This window comes from Cnephaeus nilssonii (genome assembly GCF_951640355.1).
Source record: "Cnephaeus nilssonii genome assembly, chromosome: 1".
NCBI lineage: Eukaryota > Metazoa > Chordata > Mammalia > Chiroptera > Vespertilionidae > Cnephaeus > Cnephaeus nilssonii.
The window spans coordinates 67,472,207-67,493,495 of record NC_137072.1 but is presented as its reverse complement, the minus strand read 5'-3'; the positions used below and the strand labels follow the sequence as shown (position 1 = coordinate 67,493,495).

Below are 21,289 nucleotides of genomic sequence, written 5' to 3'. Positions count from 1 at the left end.
TGTGCGCGCGCGCACATGCACATGGGTAAATTAAATACTCTGAAGTTCAAAATAATGGCTGTGGATCTGATTTTTTTAAAGGCTCTAACAATAGTTCTCAAAACCACCCAGATAAATATTTATAGAGTTTTTTAATCAATAGTTAAGAAATAAGATATAACAGACTTTATTAAACTAAGAGTATAGGTGAAGTACTAATCAGAGTGGTTTGTTTAGGGTTTACTATTTCATCTTCAAACTATACATAAAATAACCAATGCACATCTGTCACCATTCCCTAATAATTGGTAGCTTAAATGTTTTAAAATGTTTTTAATGAAGTACTTACTCTCCAACTTTATTCAGGCTAGGTGCAGGACAAAGCACAGAATTACCCTCCACGCTTACTGGCTTTACACCTGGAAAATAAAATGCCATAGCCTTGGTAAAGGGCTTTATGAATCTCAGTTTTATTAATAATATGAAGGGCAAAGACAATTAGAGTTCAAGTATGGAACGTTAGACATACTAGTATGAAAAAACAAACAGACACTCATCTATAGAAAGAGGAGAAGAAAAAAGGAATTAAAAATAGAGGTTATATACTTCATTGATACATAGCATCAGTAAATTATAAATCATGACATTCTTACTTAGACTAAGTTCACATACATTTGTAGACCCCATGAAATTATCATCTACCCCCCAATTTGTCAAATACCTTAGATTTTTTAAATAAATGGTATATATATTTAAAAACAGAATTTAGAAATGATGGGAAAACAAAGATGAATGTTCAAAAGAAAATGAATTTAAGAGTTTAATAAAACAGTTGTGTCTATAATATAAAACCTATATTTTATAAAGCTGCATGCTTAAGTTTCCCTTGTAATTTTAACAATATGTGAGGAAATGACCTAGACCCGTGGTGGGCAAACTGCGGCTTGTGAGTCACATGCGGCTCTTTGGCCCCTTGAGTGTGGCTCTTCCACAAATACCATGGCCTGGATGAGTCTATTTTGAAGAAGTGGCATTAGAAGAAGTTTAAGTTTAAAAAATTTGGCTCTCAAAAGAAATTTCAATCGTTGTACTGTCGATATTTGGCTCTGTTGACTAATGAGTTTGCCAACCACTGACCTAGACTATAAATATCCACACATTACATGATCAAATGGATAATCCTAGAATGGGAATGATGAAAATACAATATATCTCTACTTATTTGTTTGAATACTTACTTTAATACATGTAATCTTATGTAGCTAAGTATCCTATCTAATAAAAGAGTAATATGCAAATTGACTGTCACTCCAACACACAATATGGCCGCCCTCATGTGGTCAAAGATGGTTGCCCCCACGTGGACACAAGATGGCCACCACAAGATAGCTGGCACGGGAGAGCAGTTGTGGGCAATCAGGCCAGCAGGGGAGGGCAGTTGGGAGGGACCAGGCCTGCAAGGGAGGGCAGTTGAGGGCAATCAGGCCTGCAGGGCAGGGCAGTAAGGGGTGACCGGGTTAGCAGAGGAGGGCAGTTAGGGGTGACCGGGCCGGCAGAAGAGGGCAGTTGGGGGTGACCAGGCCTGCAGGAGAGGACAGTTGGGGAGGACCAGGCCTGCAGGAGAGGATAGTTGGAGACCAGGCCTACAGGAGAGGGGATTTGGGGGGGACCAGGCCTACAGGGGAGGGCAGTTAGGGGCGACCAGGCCTGCAGGGGAGGGCAGTTGGGGGCGACCAGGCCTGCAGGGGAGGGCAGTTGGGGGCGACCAGGCTGTCAAGGGAGGGCAGTTAGGGGTGACTGGGCCAGCAGGAAGGGCAGTTGGGGGCAATAGGGACAGCAGGGGAGCAGTTATGTGTCAATCAGGCTGGCAGGGGAGTGGTTAGGGGGTGATCGGGCTGGCAGGCAGGAGAGCAGTTGGGAGCCAGCAGGGATCAGGCCTAAACGGGCAGTCAAACATCCCTCGAGGGGTCCCAGATTGGAGAGGGTGCAGGCTGGGCTGAGGGACACATCCCCCCTCCCATGCATGAATTTCATGCACCGGGCCTCTAGTAAAATATGTTTATAGTAAAATCAATTCAGGTATGTAATCAAAAGGAGTTAGATAAAGCTAATGCTTAGGTTTAGAAGACTACTGAATAAAAATAAAATCATTTGTCCTCCTCAATTTTGGGACCTACTACAAAGAGAATTTGTTAAAAAATGTTATTGTCTTGCCTTACCAAAATGATGATCATAATAGAAAAGAAAGTAATTCATTATGACATTTATCATGCTGAGATCATCACCACTTTAATTCAACAAACACATATTGAACAGTTAGTTACTGTGTGTGCAGCCAAAGCTGTGCTAATTGAAGTGTTTAGTACCATCAGATAAACTGCAAAATTGCAGATGAACCTCTCAAGAAATAATTCTACCAGTGTTCAGAGTTGTAGCATATGCCTTCCAGTATAAATTTTAGAAGAATCTATAATCATCAAAGAGGAAAAAATGTCTTAACAGAAACCCAAAATGCTCAGAATACTAAGATCATGTAAGTGGAGTATTTATCAGAATGAAGATAAAAACATTATACTCATCTGCTTTTTTAAAAGCCAAGCTAGGAAAAATAAGACTTATTCCATAAATACGATAATTATCAATAAACACTATGCTGGGTGGGCACTACAGATATAAAATATCTATAAGACAAAAAGCCTATCTCAAAAACCTAATTGACAAATTATTGGGAAATTGGAAAAAGAAAACAAGTGACAGCCCTAACTGGTTTGGCTCAGTGGATAGAGCGTTGGCCTGCAGACTGAAGGGTCCCAGGTTCGATTCCGGTCAAGGGCATGTACCTTGGTTGCGGGAACATCCCCAGTAGGGGGTGTGCAGGAGGTAGCTGATCGATGTTTCTCTCTCATCGATGTTTCTAACTCTCTATCCCTCTCTTCCTCTCTGTAAAAAATCAATAAAATATATTCCAAAAAAAAAAAAAAAAAAAAGAAAACAAGTGACAATAAGTAGTAGAGTAGTCCAAGTGAGTTAGATTTTCAAGCAAGAGTGATAAGAAATAAATCTAGAAAAAGAGGCATTTAAATCAGGCAGTTGATGTAGTCACTACAGAGCACAGACAGGAAAACTGGGTTGAACTCTCAGCTCTGCCCATTATTGACTGTGTCACCAGAGGCAAGTTATTTGACTCTTTCAGCCACAAGTCCATCGTCTGTATAATGAGGCTACTCAGAATGGCATCCAACATTTATGAAGCTATGAACAAACATTGCCTTCATTAAATAACAATTAAATAATTATTACTATTTCTATTATCATGGGACTTCATTTCTCTTTCCTTTGTTAAAAAATATAGGACTGTTGGTTTCAGTTGGGGAAAAGAGGAAAACATCTGATGCTGACTTGCTCAGCAGATATTAAAGCAACACAGGTGATGGGAACCTACTCTTGGTGTAGGTGTCATTTACTGTGTAAGTACAGAGAACACTGCCATTGCGACTGCCCAAGTTGAATCCTCTTCCATTCAAAACGATTTGAAATTCCTCTAGAAGTAAAAAAAAATAAATAAACATTTTAATCACTGCTTTATAAAAAGAAAAGACATAATTTGAAAATATCAAGGTAGAAAGAATGAATTTCTTCACACTATTCAGCCAACTAATAACAAAGAAGACATGGCTCTATTTCCAACTCTCCTTGCTTTCTTAGACCCTTTAGGGAAGAAGTGGAGATATTATATACCATACAAACTTCCCCAAATTCTCTGCTTAGGAAAATATGAGAAGAAATAAACCTCTGCCGAAACCGGTTTGGCTCAGTGGATAGAGTGTTGGCCTGCGGACTCAAGAGTCCCAGGTTCGATTCTGGTCAAGGGCATGTACCTTGGTTGCGGGCACATCCCCAGTGGGGGGTGTGCAAGAGGCAGCTGATCGATGTTTCTCTCTCATCGATGTTTCTAACTCTCTATCCCTCTCTCTTCCTCTCTGTAAAAAATCAATAAAATAAAATAAAATAAAATAAAAAAGAAATAAACCTCTGTTTTTCTCTATTTTCAGGTATGGGAATGTAAAGAACATTAATGATTCCTGTGCTTTGGCTCTTAGAACTATCACATGTTGTGTTTTCTTTAATCTATGTATGACACACCATACAGAGTTCTTGAACAGCTTCGTCACATTACTAAACCCACATTCATTTTTTTGTTGCATACAAATTTATAACTCACTGGAGGTAAAGTATTTTGGACTACAGAGAATCCATGGCCAGTCACTAAATTAAGTTGACTTAACTTATTGTACTCTATGTATATGACAGGAGCAGTCACTCAATGTTAGAGAGTGAAATAACATGCTAGAAAAAAAGTTAACATCTAAAATCTTGATTGGCAAATAAATGTGTGCTGCTTAGCTGCAAGATGATATATTATAACTGTTTTAATAGTGTTTGGCTCTCAATCCCCTCAGACACCTCCTATCTAACACATAATCTAACACATACATAATAAGTAACTATGGAAGAAAATACTGCCATCTCACAGGCCATTAAATATGTTATAAAAAGAATTTTACTCATAAGTTAAAATAAAATGCAGGTAATAATTAAAATATGACTCAGTAAAAAGAGGACATGGGTTTTAGAGTCAGTCAGACAAAGGGGTCTAATAAGACAATTAGTAATAGCAAATACAAAACCTGTCTCTGCCTGTTTCCCCATCTGTGAATCAGGAATTATAAAACTGCTGGGATGGTCCAATGCACTATTCCTCGTAAACATCTCAGAAATCGTTAGTTAAGGAGACTAGAAGGTGCAAAAGTCAACACCATGTCCTGCTGTTGGGAGGCCGATGGTCAACGTCACAGCACATTTCCTCCCCCACCAAATTATTTTTCCTTTTCTAAGTAAAGTCAGGTTAAAATGAACTCCAGGCCAGATGTGAATGAGAAATAGAATAGGCCAAAGAGACTCATGCTCTGGGTAAGGATGGCTTTGATGTGTTAAAACCTGAGTCTGTACTTAGCACCAGCTAAAGAAGCCACCTGCTTCCTTCCTGCCATCAAGAACTAAGTCACTTCCTTATGTGCCCTGAGCTGGTGGAATACTGGCCTTTGGCCTGGTTATCAAAGCATGGAGCTAAAAATCTACAGATCCGTGACAGTCTGTATAATCAGATAAAAGACAAAATTTCATATTTTATTTTACTTGTCATAGGAAAGGTCTCAAACATGAACTAAATATACAGAAGACTCCAAAAGCCTGTCACACAATATGTTCATTATTTAAAATAACACTCCAGTCTTAAAAATTTGAATTTAAAATAGAAATATTTCAAGGAATTATTTAAAAATTCTTACAGACAAAGATGCCAAAAAAGTTAATTTTGCTATTCTCTTTCCAACATGAGTTTCAAATCATATATTTTAACTAGGGAAAAAAAATACATTTTCTTACATGATATTTTTAAATTCTAACCACTTACCCCCCACACATACACTTGAGGGATGCAATTCCAGGATTTCAGTGCATGACCGAGCTAGTATCTAAAAAGGAAACAGAGAAGACCAAGATATAGAACTAAATTATAACATGTGAAGTGAATTATAAGACTACTAATAAGCTTGAGTCCTCCCCTTAATTTCACCAGATGGCAGAGAAAAATCTATTAACTATCACATACACAGTTACCAAGCTCTTAGGAAATTTGTATTGTTTTTCAGTACATATTCTAAGACTTTATTTTGTAAAGCTTCAATTCCTATGAATACTGATACTGCTTATATGTATCAGACATGACACTTGCAGAACACTGGCCCCTTGTATGAGCCAAATATTATTCTCAGAAACACAGACTCTGTGCACCCGCATTCCCGGAGCAAAGACACAGAATGGCTCTTCTTAGCTTGCTCTGAAAAATAGAAACCTCCATACAAGGCACAAGGCTACAAGTGAAAAACAACAATGATGAAATAGGCTGCTCTTAATGGACACAACAATCCTGTCTTTATTTTTAGAACTGCTCTGCACTACATTATCAAAGTCAGACAAACTCCAGATGATCTTTGCACAACATTCCTTTCGTGACGGGAGTTGAAAACAGATAATGCATGTACAGTGGTTTCTAGCATCTCCTGTTCATAACTAGAACAGGAAGGAAGGACTGTAGCAGGAAATAACATTTTCAGTGCTTTCTTTAACAACAGTGAAAATATAAACTGTCAGACTCTAAAAATCAGCTGGTTCAACTGAGGGAATTTTTGTTGCTGACTATGCATCTCTGAATGTGGGCAACTGTTTTTAGACAGTTTCCCAGTGAATCCATTTTTCACCTAGTGATTAGGAAACATATGTAGTAAAATTTAATATCTGAGAAATTCTAGATGAAGTCTATTTAAATGCAGAAATGACCAAAGAGATTCCATAGCACCCCAAAAAACTTTCCATACCCAAATACCTCCTCTGGGTCTGCTATTTTATCTTATCCACTGAGGAGGGAGTACCATTGTTCGATTAAGAATTGAGTTAAGCCCGGCTAGCATGGTTCAGTGGTTGAGCATTGACCTATGAACCAGGAGGTCATGGTTCAATTCCTGGTCAGGGCACATGCCCAGATTGCAGGGTCGATCCTCAGTGTGGGGCAGGCAGAAGGCAGCCAATCAATGATTCTCTCCCATCTTTGATGTTTCTATTTCTCTCTTCCTCTCCCTTCCTCTCTGAAGTCAATAAAAATATATTTTCTTTAAAAAGAATTAAGAATTGAAGACTTCTGTCAAAGGTTAAAGTGTACTCTAGTATGGGAAGTATCTTAAATCACTAATATCTTTACATATTTTGACATAATCCAGATAACAAGACTATAAAGGAAAAAAATATAAACTTTTGCTAAAGGAATACAGAGCTAAAAATGTTCCAACTTAAAAAACAACAATGCATTATAGCTCTAGCTTTGGTGGATCTGAAATGAAAGTGAGAACAGTGAGCCACCAAAATGGAAGGTCAAAGAAAAACACAAAGCCCTCAAATCTGTTTTCTCTGCCAGCAGTTCTGTAAGAACTTATTTTAAAACAGATCTTATTACGGACTTCACCAAGTGTACAATCTCTTTATTGGTTTTTAGCCACACCTCTGTTAGAATCACTGAAAAACGATTCAATCATCAAGGAGAAGTATGAGAGTAGTTTAAAGATTTAGTCTATTGAAAATAGAAATTTGTTAAAAAAATATTTCTTAGAACAAGGTAAATCAAAAAGTTATAAAGAGATTTTACAAAGGCCATGTCAAAGAATATGTATCCCAGAGTGACCTGTGTGAATTTCTGAAATTATGTTGGTTTTCTCTCTCCTACCAAATTGACCATAATTAAATCAGATCTTGTAATATTTAAGACAAATGTGCATGTTGACTTCCACCTTTATTTGATGTAATTTATCAAAGCATTTTTAAAATGATAATTTCAATAACAAGATTAAATGAACAATTCTTAAAGAGCTCTCTGAAGATTAAATACCTTCAAGTACCACTGATGGTCTATATCTCTGAAACTAGACTCTATTAATGCCCTGTAAAGTATTTGATTTTAAACAATAAGTTCAGGATCATTTAGCAATTTATGTTACACTCAGATCTGAAATTTTTTAAAAAAATCAAGTTACATTAAGCTGGGATGAATAGTTAAAGGTTGGTTATATCTTGCAATAATTTGTAAAATATATATTTATACACAAGAATACACAATGCATTTGAATTTCCCACAGACCAACCTGCCTTTCTCTAAAGTTTATTTTCATTTTTTAAAATTTCTTGGGACTTTATATCATATTATTTGAGTGGATGAATCACTTCCTTGTTCAGAAGACAAACTCTGAGTATAGAAACAGAATCACACTACACTGCTCAACCCTTTCTGGACTGGCACATTGTTTTTTACATTCAGTACAACCAATAAACACTTATGGAACACAGACTGAATGCATGAAGTAATGAGACTATGTATTAAGAACGTCTATCTAGTAAGCAAAGCAACAATCATATTAGGACTGAGATAAAGCAAAATAAAGTTAATTTATATGAAAAAGCATCTCCCCTTCCAATCAATTGTGAATGTTGGAAAGCCAGGAACCCATAATTTGTAGCTAAGTTCACCAAAACCATTTCCAAATAAAAAATAACCAAAGACAAAGAGAGAATGTGGTAGGGAAGAAAAGAGAAAGATGAAAATATATAAATACTTAGAAAATAATACTTATCCTAACTGTGATTTTTCTATCTGGAGTTTACCATATTCCTATTTATAAGAAAACAACCAGAAATTGAACTAATTTAACGTTTGTGTGCAAAAGTTTACATCATTACATTTTTTAAAATAATCAGTTAGATAAATACAAAATAGTTCATAACCTATTCTCACTAAGTAATTGCACAAGATCAAATGTTCAAGATTTCAAAATGAATCTACTATTAAAATTGTCATCACTAAATGATAATGGGCAGAGAGTGACAAATACTTTAAACACTCTGGTTAATTTTTATCAAATTAAATACTGTTATTGATTGATTGAACATTGGATTAGGTGTCTCAATTGTCATAACTGATGCATTATCTTTCATACTCTTTACTTCCATGATTTGTACAACAGAGGATCTTGTAAGAATATTTCTTCAAATATGTGTTTCTATTTGTCTTCATTATATCTCAATAGAAACAGAAAATAGTTTCAAATAAAGGAGGTTGACTTTACTTGACTTTACAGAGAGAGCCAATAGCACCATCAACCAAATTTAAAAACAAGCCAAATACCATTAATAAAATCAGGGCACTTGAAGTCTTGCACATACTACATGCAAAATTGCATATTTAAGATTTTGGAATATAAAATATATATAAATTGACAATGAACATAAAGCTCACCATGAAAAGTATACTACTGGAGCACCTGTTCACTCAAAAGCATCAGTTCACTTAAAAAGTGATATTAGTATTAAGGAATATTTACAAATGCATGTAATATTTGTATCATTACCTAATCCTTACTTTTAAATCCTCAAATATTAATATGGATGACAACAGTCAACTTTCTAAATTAAATACAAATATAACTAGTCAAAAATTCAAACAAATTACTAACAATGATAATCATAATTATCACTTTTTTTTGGTTGTGCAGTCATTATGTTCCAGAAACTGTGTTAGGCACTTTATCTGAATTTCTTCAGTTAATCCTCCCAAGTCTTATGAATACATACTCTTTTTATAATAATTTTACAGATGAGAAAACTGGGGCTTACAGAGATTTTTTAAAAGCTGCCCTTGAATAACTAATTTTGAAAGAGTAGAGCCAGATGCATGTCTGATTGAGTCCAAAGCCCATTCTTCTAACCAGTGCACTCTACCACCCATTTTGATGGTCTAATCATTATAAATCCTAATATCTAACAAACTAGTGAAATTTAGTTGCCTGTTTTCCTGGACTCCTTTTATATTACCAAAAGCAATCTAAAATCTGGTTTCTTTCCTATCTTCAAATGAATGTCACTAAACTTTGACTTTCATTTGTTGAGGATTTTATAGGTTTGTTTTAAAATTCCCAATACCACTGACTTTGAATAAATTAAAATTTTAGATCATTCTCTGAATAATATAGAGAACTAGAGGCCCAGTACACAAAATTCGTGCACTGGGGGAGAGTGTTCCTCAGCCCAGTCTGCACCCTCTCCAATTTGGGACCCCCTCAGGGGATGTCCGACTGCCTGTTTAGGCCCGATCCCCTGTGGGATCGGGCCTAAACGGGCAGTCGGACATCCCTCTCACAATCCAGGACTGCTGGCTCCCAACTGTTAGCCTGCCTGCCTTCCCTCCCTGTGGGATCGGGCCTAAATGGGCAGTCGGACATCCCTCTCACAATCTCAGGACTGCTGGCTCCCAACTGCTCGCCTGCCTGCCTTCCTGATTGCCCCTAACTGCTTCTGCCTGCCAGCCTGATCACCCCCTAACCACTCCCCTGCCAGCCTGATTGATGCCTAACTGCTCCCCTGCCAGCCTGATTGCCCCTAACTACCCTCCCCTGCAGGCCTGGTCACCCCTAACTGCTCTCCCCTGCAGGCCTGGTCCCTCTCAACTGCCCTCCCCTGCTAGCCTGATCACCCACAACTGCCCTTCCTTGGAGACCTGGTCCCTCCCAACTTCCCTCCCCTGCTGGCCATCTTGTGGCAGCCATCTTGTGTCCACATGGGGGCAGCCATCTTTGACCAAAAGGGGGGCAGCCATCTTGTATGTTGGAGTGATGGTCAATTTGCATATTACAATTTGCATATTTTATTAGATAGGATTAGAGGCCTGGTGCACGGGTGGGGGCCGAATGGTTTGCCCTGAAGGGTGCCCCGGATCAGGTTGGGGGTTCCCTTGGGGCATGGAGTGGTCTGGGTGAGGGGCCTGTGGTGGTTTGCAGGCTGGCCACGCCCCCCGGCAACCCAAGCGGAAACCCTGGTATCTGGGATTTATTTATCTTCTATAATTGAAACTGTATAGCCTTTAGCAGAGGCCAGGGCAGGCCAGGGGGGTAGGAAAGCTTGGCTTCCTCCATTGTCGGAGAAACCCAAGCCTCCTACTCACTCCATGGCTGCAGCCATTTTTGTTGGGATTTATTTATCTTCTATAATTGAAACTTTGTAGCCTTGAGTGGAGTTCAGGGCCGGGCAGGGTGTGCGGGAAGCTTGGCTTCCTCCATTGCCAGGGAAACCCAAGCCTCCTGCTCACTCCGTGGCCGCAGCCATCTTGGTTGGGTTAATTTGCATACTTGCTCCTGATTGGCTGTTGGACATGGCTTGTGAGTGTAGCAGAGGTATGGTCAATTTGCATATCACTCTTTTATTAGATAGGATTATTAGAGTAAGGTGACCAGATCGTCCCGCTTTTGGTGGGACAGTCCCGATTTTTAACAATTTGTCCCGTGTCCCACGGCGTTTTAAAAAAGTCCCTATTCAAATTGTTAAAAATCGGGACTGTCCCACCAAAAGCGGGACGATCTGGTCACCTTATACTAGAGGCCCAGTGAATGAATTTTCCTCAGCCCAGCCTGCCCCCTCACAGTCCAGGAGCCCTCAGGGGTGGGAGGCGACCCGGCAATCAGGGGAAGGCAAAACCCCATCACACCTCTGCTGCTGCCACTGCCAGCAGTGCAAGCCTGAGTGGGCCCTGGTTACCTGAGCCTCAGGCAGCCCTGGGCGGCTGGGCAGCCACCATCTGAGGCTTGCCTGTGCCTTGTGCCGGCCCTGGGCAGTTGGGGGCTGAGAGGACTGGGCACCACCATCTTGTACCTGTGGGCACCATCATCTTTGAGGGCGGGGCAGTCAATTAGCATATTCCCTCCTTATTGACTGTGGGCACTGCCATCTTTGAGGGTGGGGCAGTCAATTAGCATATTCCCTCCTTATTGACTGTGGGCACTGCTATCTTTGAGGGCGGGGCAGTCAATTAGCATATTCCCTCCTTATTGGCTGTGGGCGCCACCATCTTTGAGGGTGGGGCGGTCAATTAGCATATTCCCTCCTTATTGGCTGTGGGCGCCGCCATCTTTGCAATGGCATGAGGGTCATTTAGTATACTCCCTCTTTATTAGATAGGATTTTCCATACAAACAGTAAACCTCCTTTTCCCACCCTATATGTACATCTGAATATGTGAACTGATTATCCTTCAAACAACTAGATAGGATTACACCTAGGAAAAATGAAGAGGATGTTTTTAGCCATAAAAATCCTAAACATGGAAATCCAGGCAGCAGAACCAAGAGTAAGGCAAGAAATGCAAGCAGCGTGAGGGAAAATGTTTTCTGAAACAGAATGCCAACATTGGAAAACAAGGTCTGCCTACATGTGTGCCCGAAGAAGGTCTGTCCTCTGTTGTTCTTTTTCTTAGTTTCTCTCCCTCCTATGTGTTTGAACCACAGGGTCTTAAACCTTTTTCACCTGCAGTTGCACACATAGGGCACAGGTTGGGTAGAAGCTAAAGGTGTGGACTTCCAAGAGAAAGAGGTCTAGACAGAGTAGCTATTGGTATACACAAGACCATCTGCAAAATTTGTGTTTATAAGCGAGTAAAAATAAATCTATAATAGAAAAGATGTTAAAATACATAGAATTCTAAGTTCTGGTACTTCGTGTAAAAATTCTACATTCCAGCATGTTGTTGCAAACTGTGAATAAAATGCATAAAGATGGTTTTATATGTTTACTCTCTGTAATAACAGTCACTGTCCTCCTCATCAAAACTTTCTGTCCTATTTAAAATGTATTTGTCTTGAAAGCTTCCTTTAAAATGTACGATGAAAAGCCTGCCACATATTAACACAAGAAAGTTAAAAGCCAAATATTTTCTTGTACTTAAATTCAATACCTAAACATCTCCAACACTTTAAAAACTTTATTAAAATTCAAAATATTCACCATAGCAATCATTTTCTAACATTGACTCTGGGCATATAACACCACTTACAACAGAACATTGCAGGTAGTGTACAAGCACCGTAGGTGTGCCCTTAACAGATAGAAATTGCTAATTTCTATGACATGTAGCATGTCAGAAACTGTCAGTAAAGATAATAATAAAGTCTAAAAGGCAGACTTTTTTTCTGACTTACTGGGCAGCTTTAAGCACTATAGAAGCTCATCTCAAATATAAAGGATTCCAATTTTAAATCTTATAAGAAAAAAGTCACCAAACAGCATTAGTTCTAAAGCTCCCAACAGAATGAAGCTTTAGTAATTAGTCATATATGTGCATAAAATAAGCAGCTAAGACAACTGGAAAGATGTTTCTCACAATCTTTCCTTGTTTGCCTTTTACCTTTCAATATACAGATTTATACTTTTTATTTCCTCTCTGGCTACCGAATATATTTTTATCTAAGAGGTAATAGTTCAACGAAAAGCAATTGTAATTTGTAATCACATGTTTTGGTTGAGTTCATTTAAAAAAAATGCTTGAAGATTCAAAACACCAGTTGCTCAATACAGCGTGTTCTGCACCGACCATTTCTAAATATGGAGTCTCCCTTCCTCTGCACGTGAGCCAGTAGTACAAGCACAAGTGACAAATTTCTAAACACACTTTTACCCGAAGAAAACTAGGAAGGAATGTAAGTTGTAATCATTGCCTTTTACTCTTCTCAGCTCCAAACACAACAAATGCAGAGTGCTGATTATACTGTTGGTGAAAATATGTCTGTATCATAGAAATATGCCAAAAATGAACTGATTTGAAACAAGAGTTTATCTGCCTCTACTTTCTGTTTTTCTTTTCTTTTGATCAGCACAAACTCAGAACAATCATTTAATGTTTTCTTACAGCGTGAAGACTTTCCACAAAAAGCACATGGAAATTATGGGATAAAGTAATAATAAATGTACTATCTGTTTAAGAATCTAAAGAAATTGCATCCCAGCATGTTTCTCACTCTGCTGCATATATTATTTCATATTAGTCCTATTTGCCCATTCTCTTGTTTTATTAATTGAAACATGAAATAGATCTGCCAAGCATTCTAACTTTACACTTGTTCCAATTTGATTTTTCAAAATCTAGAGTGACAAATAAAACATTTCTTGTCCAACAAGAATAGAAAAAAAGCTTTATCAGTTTTTCTATTAATTTTACAATCAAACACATATGCCTAAAAACTGTTAGCTCAGAAAAGTCAGGGGTACCATATCCATGTTTGTAACCCAACACCCAGAAAAGTACCTTGAACATAGTAGATATTCAATAAGTGCTTCTGAATGAATTAGGAATTACAACATTGGGGGAAAATAAGATCTAAATGAGAAATCATGCATTTTACCCATTACAATTTACACTGATGATACAGTTAGTCATAAATCGTAACCATTATTTCCTCTTTTTCAATGGCCTCCTACTTTAACAGATAGAAATTAGCAATTTCTATCTGTTAAAGGCACACCTACGGTGCTTGTACACTACCTGCAATGTTCTGTTGTAGGTGGTGTTATATGCCCAGAGTCAATGTTAGAAAATGATTGCTCTGGTGAATATTTTGAATTTTAATAAAGTTTTAAAGTTTTATTCTTGAATCTGCTTTTTCAAGAATAGGAAAGCCTCTAGCTATCATCTCCTTTTGCAGCCCAACAGATAAATGCTAAGAAATAAACACTGGACACTAATTTTGGCTATGTAAACCCATGTTACCGGTTTAGTTTACTCACAAAGCTGTAATTATTTATTCAAAGTAATTTGATTTCCTTAACCTATGATCCCAACCAACTAAAAGAAAAGAAATGACTAATGTTAGTATTAAGTAAAATGATTGTGCAAATGCAAATAGGGCACTGGACAATGAACGTCAAGATAACATTGTAAAATTTCAGTAAATAAAATGTATAATTTAAAGCAAATTTTCTATTTTTATTTTTTATTAATTGGAATTTAGAAGAAACGGAATACCTTATTAGAATATATGTCAAAAAAATTTAAATTTAGTTGAATATATTGGACTGGACTGAAATAGCTATTGACTTTTTTTTCCTACCCAAGTACACTTTCTCATCTTTAACATGTCTATGAACGGAGTTCCTGTTTCTATTGGGGAAACTGTTCTCCATGCATGTGTCCTAGTGAGGCTATGGATCAGGATGCCTTCTCCCTCTCCACCTAACTCCCAACCTCTACGGAAACAGGCAGGCTACCCGGGCTAGTCCACATACCGTCCACAAGGTAATCAGTACAGAATGAGCACTTGACCCAACTGAGTCCATCAGAGTCTTTATCTGCAGCCAAATAGACTGATGCCCAGATGCTCTTTCTTTTCAACAGATTTGCTAACTGAAGACCCTGTAAGCCTGACAATTTCCTCCTCGGGACCACCCTATAATATTCCAATAACTTCCTTTATTTCCCTTAAGCTATTATGAACTTGGATTTTATCAGTTGTAACCAAAAATCTTAATAGAGTGGAGTATATATAAGAGGATGAAATCTAAGTTATATAGAACCAGAATAAAGCATTTTCTGGCAACAACAATAAAAAAAGTTTTCGCTTTTCTTAATGCTTAAATACACCATAACTATGTTATGAAAATACAAAAATAATTTCAGGAGGCATGGATTTTATTGACTTGTTCATTTATAAATTTTAATTAAGCAATGACTGCTTACTCAATGCTAATTAGACACTAGGCATAAAAAGGAGGAGGAAAATATAGTCCCAACCTTCCTACGAATAATATGAAAGATGTCCTGATGAGACTCCTCATCTCTATTCAGTACTGAAGATCCTTGGATAAACAGAAGCCCAGAAGAATCTGATTTATAGTGAGCCTTACACTATAGCCAGTCCTTTTTAAAAAGAGTCGTAGACACTGATTTCCAATTTTGAGTAAGTCCTGACAGTTTTGTTTTTTCCCCTGTGCACATATCTTTATAGTTAGCTCAGACTTTAGGCTTTTTATGCAACCACAATTTTATGAATAAAGATTTCCACAACTAACCAGTCAACCTTCGTAGTAGAACCTGCTAAAATCACTTAAGCTAAGGTCTTATCAGAATGTTTATTATGTACCCTCTTCTATGGAAATGTTTTACCTGAAGAGGAAATGATTTTGCAATGTTTTATCATTCCATTAAAACATAGTTTAGACACCTTTCTTAGATACTTTTAAATAAAAAAACAAAACACCTAACAACAACAATAGACATTACTGAAATAATTTAGCTCTAAAGGTCCAAGGAAGCTTCTATTTTCAGCACTAGGAATGAAGTTACTTTTTAAATGTATGTTGCACTTTTTTCCCTTTATAAAGAATGTATTAGAGTTTTATTTAAATTTCCTACACGTGTGAGCAATCATTCCCTTCCTATTTACCTTCCTGTGCCTCCCCATTAGGTACTTAGGAACTGGGACAGTAGCTGCCATTACCCGGGATGCAGAGCTCTTAATTCTTCTTGATGAGGGCTATTTATACAACCAGCTTCACAAGTGATTCATCTCTTCTGTTTACTACTTTCTGAGGTACTCTATCAAAAAAATTATGGAAATAATTGCAAAGAGAAAAACATCCCATGGTCTTGTTTTTAGGGGGGGGGGGGAGTAAAAAGGAGGGGGGTTTTCCACAGAGCATTTTGATTTTTATTCTTTCCATATTTTTTCAGCAATCCTAGATTTTCAAAAGTTTTAATGTGTTCTTCCACAGCACTGCATTATGAAACACTAAACTAGAAACCACGTGGTACTCACATGTCAGTCTGACTTATACTGGTTTAAATATTTCACTTTTAAATAAAAGTCTTGCCCTCACTTTTCCAAGAAACCAAAAATAAATGTCACTCTAAAGTGGAAAATAGAAAAGAATTATACCCTTGTGTTTGTGGGCGATGGGAGAGAAGAAAGAACAAGAGAAGGAGCAATGACTAAAATTCTGAAGTTTTCCCACTTGAACATTTCACTGGACCTCCACTTCCTGAAGGAACATCTCCCACCAGGATTTCTCCTGAGGCCCAATTCAACATCTCTCTCTGCCCTTCTACCCAACTCCACCTTGTCTTCTAACACTCTCTAAAAAGAGCTTTCCTTCTCACTGTTTCTAGTTAGTTGTCTTAGTTAGGACAAGAATGCCCAAGGGAGCATGTGAGTCCCTCTCTGTCCTTTGCATCATATATCCAATGAGCTCTCAAGTCCTACTAACTTTTTAAAGCTTACCACATTTACCTTTTTATTTCTGCCATGACAGTAACAACAGCAATTAACAGCTGCCAGCTAATATTTGCCAGAGCCTGACTCAAGCAAGAAAAACGTTTCATACCTAGAGTTCAGTCTGACCCTGTCTACTGATAAGATTCTGACAGGGCAGAGTTTATTAGTCATTTCCCTTGAGGTTCTCCACCTAGGTTTATTGCAAAAGACCTAGCATCCCAGTGCCTGAAATAAGCCCTGAGGAAATGTGGTCCATCAGGGATCCTGTTTCCTCCTTAAAAACGAGGCTTCTGCTCTGCATCACTAATTCGCACTACAGGGTCCCCCACAAGAATGGTGGCTCTTTTCCGAATGCAGGGTCCTGAAATTCCACATAGTTTTTGTCTTGGGAAGACTGAATCCCCTTCCCCAGTTATTGACTGGTTCCCTCGTCCCATGGCCTAAGGATTTAGAACTAAGGCATGGCCAAATACTTGACTATGGGTAACAACATCATCTAGCACTCTTCGTTATTATGACCCACTTGCTAGATTTGATCCTCTCACCTATCAATACCGTGCCCTTTTAGGCCTAAATCGTTGATTGTTTAGAATGCTGGCTTCTCTCTCAGGGGACTCCTCTCCTACACAGTCCCAGCTTCACACCATTCCTCGCTTCCTACCAGCCCTTCTGAGCTAGATCATCCTTAATCATCATCTCATTTAATTCACAAAACAACCCAATGAAACAGATGTTAATATCCCCATTGGGCTGATGAGAATTTTAAAACTCAGGTTACATTAGAGAACATATACAGGCCACTTGGCAGTGGTATGGTTGGAATTCAGTCAGGTCATTCTATTTCCAACCATAGTGTCTCCACTATATTAAGTTTCCTTTCTCCATGTCTCACAAAAATTATTACAAGAGACTTATAATACACCTTTCCACCTTCCAAATCATCCTCTACATTATCATAAAAGTATTCTTTCTAAACATTCACTGCTATCATATACATTTCATACTCTAAATTAATCTTTCATGATTCCCCAATTATTTATGAGATAAGTGCAAATTCTCCATCCAAGCATTTGAAGGCCTCCATAATCTGGACCCAGCCTACAGGTCAATGTTTATCCCCCATATCCCTCCATGATCCAGGCCAAGCCACACTCCCTCCTACGCCTCAGCCACTATGCCCAGGCTGTTCCTAAAAGTCTATGTTCTTTGTTTCTAATTCAATCTACTCCAATTATCACAGTACAATCCAATCTCTACCACAAAAAGCTTCCACGACTTCACATATCAAACTTAACCCATACTTCTGGCAACTTTACCCTAGCCATATTGTCATTTTAACATAAATTACATTATAGGATTCTTTTTATCACATAGGGTGGCTCACTGAAATTTCCCACCTCTAAATCCCCACACTTCATAATTCTTGCAGGGGATCACCATATTCCAAAACTCAACTTATCATTATTTTCAAGCCCCTTCAGAGAAGATAAGTTGTCTTACTTAAGTAGATACCTAGAAGAAAGATTTGCCTACCCACTAGAAGTACTAATATATGATAAGGCCAAATCACATGTCTTCTCTGAAAAGAGATGGAGGCTCTATTCTCAATTTTTTGAGGCATCTCCATACTGCTTTCCACAGTGGCTGTTTACATTCCCACCAGCAGTGAATGAGGGTTCCTTTTTCTCCACTTCTGCTCCAACATATGCTAAGTCTTTCAACACAATTTACTCAAGCTAAAGTCCATCAAGAACTTCAGGAAAGAAAGACTATAGTTAGAAATTCCATTCTAAAGTTTCCCAAATACAAATTTTAAAAAATGAAATTTAACAAATAAACATAACTAGGCAATAACAATAATATTATCTCCTCTGGTAGTTAACTATTAATTTCTTGAAGGAGAAATCTGTAATCATAACCCATAAAGTTTTGAAAAGGAAATTAGTCATGTGGAGAATTTTGAATTAAGTTTTTTATATACAGAATAAAATATTCCAAAGGGAATAACTCAGTATGGTCTTTTCTCTCTGCCAGTATAATTATTAAAAATAATTATAAATTCCCAAGCACAATAAAATTTTATTTAAAATACAATCCATTGATTGATTGATTTATAGGGTCAAATTATCCTCTATTTTGCAATGTCCACCCATATTCCTATATTTTAAAGCAAATCACAGTTGTAGAGTATTTATCTTATATCCAGCTATAAAAATATTGCAATTTTTCATAAAACTAATAATGTATGTAAACTCCTAAAATATTTAAATCTCTGTTCTATTCTGCATCTACATTTTGCCTGTCCACTAGAAGTACTAATATGTGATAAGGCCAAATTACATGTCTTCTCTGAAAAGCTCATTAAATAAGAAAAAGACCTTACATGATACTAAAACCAAATTCAATAAATATCACTCTGTGTTTCTGAAAAACATGATCTTTAAAGAAAAAATTTAAATGCCAGAGCCCAATGTCAGAAGAAACTACAATATTTCCCCCTTCAATAAATACCTAAAGATTAAAGGAAAGCTTTGACTTAGAGAATATTATATTATCCACTTCCATTTTAGGATGATGTTTACCAAAATATCATAAATACTTAATAGCAACTGTTCCTAGTGCTTCTAGCAAAAGGCAGTAAAACGAAACATAAACCTCAGCTGTGAAAGCCCAGGAGTTTTGCTTTGCATTTCATCACTCCACTTCCCCATACCCTGTTTAGGATAGCCCAGATTCTAATGATCACCAGAGACAGCTCCGCTGAATTCGAAACAGAAATATTATGAGTTCCAGTGAAACTATTAATCATTAAAATGGAAAGAACAAGAGCAGTCAAATATTCAGCCGGTGGTTCAAGTTGCCTGACTGATAGCTAGGAAATACCATATTGGAAAGAGAGTAATCACACATTCCAATCCAAATTTTTATTTAACATTGCTTCTATAAAGCCTATAAAACTCTCCAGCTATCAAGATGCTGAGGAACGCCATGCTCAAAGGGTAGAAGTGTCTAAGATTGTTTATGAAAATCTTAAACTTGAAATCACAAACCCAATCTCACAGAGCTCAATTTGCAAAAAATTAATACCAAATCTGACAAACAAAATCTAGATCTTTAGAATTACATGGTGTTTGCAATGCCGAACAAACTTCCTCCTTAATCTCTTTCTTCAAGATAATGACCACCTGATCTGGATATCACGTTACTTCTTACAGTTTAAAATGTATCTAAAATTATGAGCCTTTCCTGCCCCCAGAGAAATACTCACAGAATTAATTATTCCTTTAAGAGCTTGAAATCCACCTTTGACAGGAAAAACTTGTTCCTTGGAATCAGCAATTCTTTCGAGCTTTAGAAAGAGGAGAAAAATTTAATTAAGAGGTGGCTGAGACATATAACATTTTATAAACTTCATTACATTTTAATTATGTTCTTCTGAAGAATTACACCACAAGATTTATCCCCTCCTGTAGCCTGTCAGAAACTGCGCTAGGGATACTCTAAATGCATCACAATGAAATGAACTGAGATCAGCTTTACGTTGGCCTCAAGTTTCAATTTCAAAACAGTACAGAAATCTACTAGCTGTAAATGTCCTGAGACAGGAGTCCTAATTAGTCATACTCAACCAAAAATTTAAATGCAAAATCACTTTGTGAGCGTAAAAAAAATTTTAAATATATAAAGCCTTAAAACTTCATGGAAAAAAAATTTTTTTAAAGAAAATTATTAAAGATTTCTCATAAGCAAATTTCCTAAATCCCTGAACTCCTATGGGTCTAGTTTTAAATCAAAATAAAACACTTAAATAAGGCTGTAATAATAATCTTGTCAGTTGAGTTAAAGAACAGAAGTACTTATATTATTTTAACCCAAATGTTTGTCCTTAGTTCTTCTAAAACAAATAAATGTTCAATAAATTTTGAGTTCTGTTTTTCAGTAATGAAACCTATTAAGATCAGACATTATTAATCAAGATATACAAGAATATGCTCATTTTTATAGATTATCTTTAGCATCAGTGAAAGGAATTTAAAAACTATCCTTAAGACAATTATATGATTTAGGTTAAAGTTTACATATCTGCTCTACTCACCTGAGCTGGTACAAAGTCAAGGACACCAACACAATAAACTCTAGCCCCAAATGACCTGGCTAATTTTGCCTATGGAGAGAAATAGAGATAGAGGCAGAGGGAGATAGAGAGAGAGGTTAATTACTCAAATATCAGACTATCGATGAATACACTGGGGTGTAAAGAACAGTTTTAGTTCAATACTCACCTCTTTCTCTGCATATGATGGCACCAGACCTTCCAACTTACCATCTGTCAGAGCAATTATGATACTGGAGGTTTTTAAGCCTCCTGCTTTCTCAATTTGTTCATTTGCCTGAAAATGAAGAATAATTATCCAACTCACAATTTAATCTTAACTTTGAACTGGCATGTTCTATTCAAGCTGAATTTATAAGTGTGACAAAATCAAGATATTAGGGACTGGCTTTTAAAATAGAGTATTTGTGTTAAATATTTTATTGAAATATACATATATTTACTTTATAAAGTAGTTACTATTGGGTTTAAATGACATAGATTTTTAGCTTTGGTTGGCTACTCC

General features: G+C 37.2%; 1 protein-coding gene across 2 annotated transcripts in view; it reads right to left on the bottom strand.

The window, feature by feature from the left end:
• Positions 1-21,289, bottom strand: part of ANTXR2 (ANTXR cell adhesion molecule 2) — a 139,931-nt gene that overhangs the window by 99,852 nt on the left and 18,790 nt on the right. For both annotated transcript variants that reach the window (XM_079771031.1, XM_079771032.1), the window contains exons 5-10: positions 20,954-21,061; positions 20,767-20,835; positions 19,939-20,019; positions 5,453-5,513; positions 3,422-3,520; positions 329-398 (exon numbers count right to left, since the gene is read on the bottom strand). In XM_079771031.1, coding sequence (XP_079627157.1) covers positions 329-398; positions 3,422-3,520; positions 5,453-5,513; positions 19,939-20,019; positions 20,767-20,835; positions 20,954-21,061 — 488 coding nt within the window. The remainder of the gene's footprint in view (positions 1-328; positions 399-3,421; positions 3,521-5,452; positions 5,514-19,938; positions 20,020-20,766; positions 20,836-20,953; positions 21,062-21,289) is intronic.